At 38.6% G+C, this 4,117-nt stretch overlaps 1 protein-coding gene across 3 annotated transcripts in view; it reads left to right on the top strand.

Moving 5' to 3' along the window:
- The first annotated feature begins 1,127 nt into the window (after positions 1-1,127).
- Tlr7 (toll like receptor 7) overlaps positions 1,128-4,117 on the top strand; it is a 31,569-nt gene continuing 28,579 nt past the window's right edge. For 2 of the 3 annotated variants that reach the window (XM_031371192.1, XM_031371202.1), the window contains exons 1-2: positions 1,128-1,278; positions 1,612-1,710. In XM_031371192.1, the coding sequence (XP_031227052.1) occupies positions 1,708-1,710 (3 nt within the window). In that variant the 5' untranslated portion in view covers positions 1,128-1,278; positions 1,612-1,707. Of the gene's footprint in view, positions 1,315-1,611; positions 1,711-4,117 lie in introns of all 3 variants that reach the window. The other variant, XM_031371210.1, reaches the window with a different exon arrangement.

Here is a 4,117-nt window from a genome sequence, read left to right as displayed (position 1 = left end):
CATTTGCACCATTATTTTCAGTATTTAATGACATAAATAGGAACCAGTTACAGATTCATGTTTTATCATAACAAGCCCTTAGCAAATGTGGTCTACCTATAGTCAATATTTTCTCAGCTAACTTGGGGTACTAATGCAGGCCAGGGTATTAACCCTGGTCTTAGGTGTTCTCCAGATGCTAATCTCTGCATCTTCTTTCTTGATGAAATACATATATTAAATAACTTTAAACAAAGCTACAAAAATTTAAGTTTGTCCACAAAAGGCTTCTATAATCAGTACAGGAGGGAATACTTATCTTAGGGACACTTTGAAAAGCAAATCTTTCTTTATATTCCTCCAGACTGCAAGTATTGCTGACCTTTGGAAACTAAAGTGAGAGACCCAACTGGTAGCTTTACAATCACTCAAAAATCAATGTCCCTTCAAACTAGACCAAAAACAAAGAAAGATAAATTTTGACCTGTTTCGAAGATATTTATAAAGCAATGTCTCTCAACCTAAACCACACAGCCCCCTCCCTGTATACTCTGGAATCTATGGAGACATCTGTGGTTATCACAAGTAGAAGAAGGCAGTGCTGTTGATTTCTACAGAGATAGGGCATAAATGCTGCCAAACATCCTACAATATAACAAGGAATGATGCAGTCAAAAATGTCAATAGTAAGCTGGCAAGAGGCTCAGTGGAAAAGAGCACTTGTGGCACACATCTAGAGTTTGAATCCCTAGAACCCTAATGATGTGGTGACGATGGCATAATGTCTCTAATCTCAGCACTGTGGAGCATGGAGACAGAATGATTTCTAGGATTCTAGCTGACCCCAGTATAGCTTCAGATTCCGTAGGAGACTCTGTCTCAAAAGGGTATGGTAGAGAGTGATAGAGTCCTCCTCTAGCCTCTTCACACACAAGCACCTTCACACATACCACATTCACACACACACACACACACAAACAAACAAACTCAATAGTGGCAAAGTTATAAATCCCTGCTTTTAAACAAAAAGACAGATTGGTATATCAGGTTGTTTGGATTTAGAGATGTTGCCTCCAGTCTGGTGAAAAATAAGAGGAACCTGGTGTTTCTGCAAACCTCGCATGGGGTGGCTTAAGTAATCATGCTCCTTCCTGCCCTCCTCCTGCTACCTAGCGTCAATTTCGTATTTGGAAACCCCAAAGCATGCAGCTCAAAGGCTCTGCGAGTCTGGGTTTTCTGTTGCCTTCTCTTTGTCTCTGAGGACTCCACATATAGAACCACTCCATGCCTTCAAGAAAGGTATTTTAAGCATTGGGACACATTGGGATAATTTCAGTAAGTAGATGTATGTGCTGTTGCAAGGGAATGGGGATGGGAAGAGAAGGAATCCAAACCGTATGCCAAAAGATATTTTAGAATGTAAAGAAAATAATGTTGTAGTCTAAAATGTCAATTCCTCCAAGACAGACTTTCAGTCGGATTGGAAACCATTTCCTGGAGTATGTCTTTCATGTATCTAGTTTTAATGAAATAAATACTATATGTATTCTCAACAGCACATTTATAAATGTTGCCAGGGTGTCTTTGCTGCCTTTTAAGTGTCACATTGGATGTCTCTGTTTCTCACTGCAGATGCCATTGGCTCCCTTCTCAGGCTGATCCTGGTCTATCTCTGACTCTGTTCTCCTCCACCAGACCTCTTGATTCCATTTTGAAAGAAAACTGAAAATGGTAAGGACAGTTTATGGAGCCTGATTTTGTCATTGATAATCTTTGTGCTAAGAACTGGAATCAGTTGGCAAGAAGAATATTTAAGAATTGTTCAGGAATGAAGATATAGCTCATTAGTACAACACTTGTCTGGAGTCCATGGGTCCCATGCCTAGAGTGTTGTTTCCTAGGAGAAACTGCTTTGTGGTGTTTCATAATCAAAATGAATCAATGTAGCATTTCATAATATGAGATTAGTCATTGTTTGCTCTTCCTACAAGTTCAATACATAATGTAGTGAGCAAGAGTAGATGTTTGAATTGAGAATTCCATTTTTTTTTAATTCTCCAGTTTGATCTTTAAAGCCATGCGGATCCCTGAAGTGACTTAATGTATTTCCTACCATATGTTGCTATCTGAGTGACTATACAGAAAGGATGGATTCAGGAGACATGTAGAACAGGGATTTGGGGGACCCTCCTGCTCTACTGCTGTCAATGATGCTCAGAGTTTGCAATTAGATGAAATGGAGTTTTTGGGATGAGCATGGAGGCCTCAGGATACACTTAGACTCAATTCCTAACAATCAGAACAAATGGGTTTTAAAGCAAAAGGTGGGTGGCAGTCAGTGGATGGAAAAGTACTAAGAGGAAACTTCAGGCCTGGGGAGGGATTTCTAGCTAAAGTGGCCTGACAGAATTCTTGTTGGAGGCTGGCCAGGATGCTGCAGCATTTCCTGGGGGAAGAGGGGAGTGAGAATGCTCAGATCTCACTGGGAGCTGGGGCATGGAAGATGTAGGGAGTTTAGGGGTGGGGGTGTGGTCATAGACCAAGGTAGGGTTTTTAATAAAATGACTTAGCAAGATCACTGCTTAAGCTAGGCAAAACAAAGAAGGCACAAAGCCCCCACTGCAAGGTTTAGGGCTCACAGAAGTCTGGCTGAAATTCAGTCAAGCTGGGTCTGACCATGCTGAGCTGGGAGGCAGTGTACTTTTCAGTTCAGTCTTTTGGAATTCATTTTCTTTGACCATGTGAGCATTGTGATCTCTCCTTGGTCATCTTATAGAGAAACAGTGAAGCTCCATACATTGTTCAAAATCTTTGCACGTGGTTATTAGGTAGACCAAAACCAAATCAGAAAAAGCTTCTTCTGACATGATTTTTTCACCCACACTAGACTCAATAAATGGGCATTCATTAGCAGCACACTGTGATTTCCAGATTATCATGTTGGCCCCAAACTCAATGTCTAAGATCTAATGACGAGACCACACTACTACAAAGGAAGCAACTGCTTTGAGTTTCATTTCCTAGAAACTCAGATGTCTATTTTAATGCACGTACATGGCCACATCTGTCTTTGCCCCTCTAAGGGTGGCATGTGAGGAGGATGGTGAAAAAGAGAGTTTAATACATTGGCCACTTACTGTAAGTCAAGGTTCAGGCTTCTGTTTTGGCCTCAAAGATGGTCTGAGGCACAGATACAGAAACTGAGGCTTGAGAGTTTAAAGAGAGGGCATGGTCCTTGTAACCCACATCTTGAATCTGGGCCTCTATGAATGCTCTGTTCTTCCAAGGCCAAGCTTGACATGCACTTTCACCCAGTGACACTCAAAATATGTAAGTTTCATTGTGATATCGGTCTACAAACTAAGGGAAAATTGGTGTACTTTTACATGAAAAATCATGAAAACAATTTTCAAAAGAAGTACTAAAGACCCAAACTAAGGGGAAGTCTGTGTACGTGTACGTGAAAACCCCTAAAGGCAATTTCAAAAGTACAAATGATCCAAAAGTAAAGAGAAAATACCCAGTCTTGGCAATAGTAATATCATATGCTTTAATCTGGAAATTCCATATCTAGCAACTCTAGTCAAAGAGTTTCTTGTAGGTGGTGAACTATTTATAAAAATGGTATATGCAACAAGACAAAGGAAACATATCTCACCAGAGGATAAGATTTCACCACTGTGGGACACGTACTAAATGAAATGTTATAGAGCCTCAAGTCATATTTTTTCTTTTTTTTAATACTTTTATTGCATTATGATGAGAAAAGTTACATGATTTCAATTTATCTGAATTTGTTAACATTTAAAAACATATTTTAAGTAAATAGAATTAAATCACATTCTTGTTTCCCTTTTATACCCCCACTCCTCCCAGACACCCCTCCTTCAATACCTACAATATTTTTGTCATATTCCTTAAAATTTATAAAATATTATAACAATAAAAATAAGTATTATAAAAGTAGTTTCATATAAAACAACAATCAATTTAACAGTCTTATGTAGATGCTCGTCTACTGCAATAGTGAAAGTACATTTTTCTCAATATAAATTTTAAATAACTCCAAACATATTAACTGTACACTTTGAAATAATACATCACTACTAGTATTTTCTTAAATGAACATAAATATATA

This window comes from Mastomys coucha, chromosome X (genome assembly GCF_008632895.1).
Source record: "Mastomys coucha isolate ucsf_1 chromosome X, UCSF_Mcou_1, whole genome shotgun sequence".
Classification (NCBI taxonomy): Eukaryota; Metazoa; Chordata; class Mammalia; order Rodentia; family Muridae; genus Mastomys; species Mastomys coucha.
This window is presented reverse-complemented; position numbering and strand designations above follow the sequence as displayed.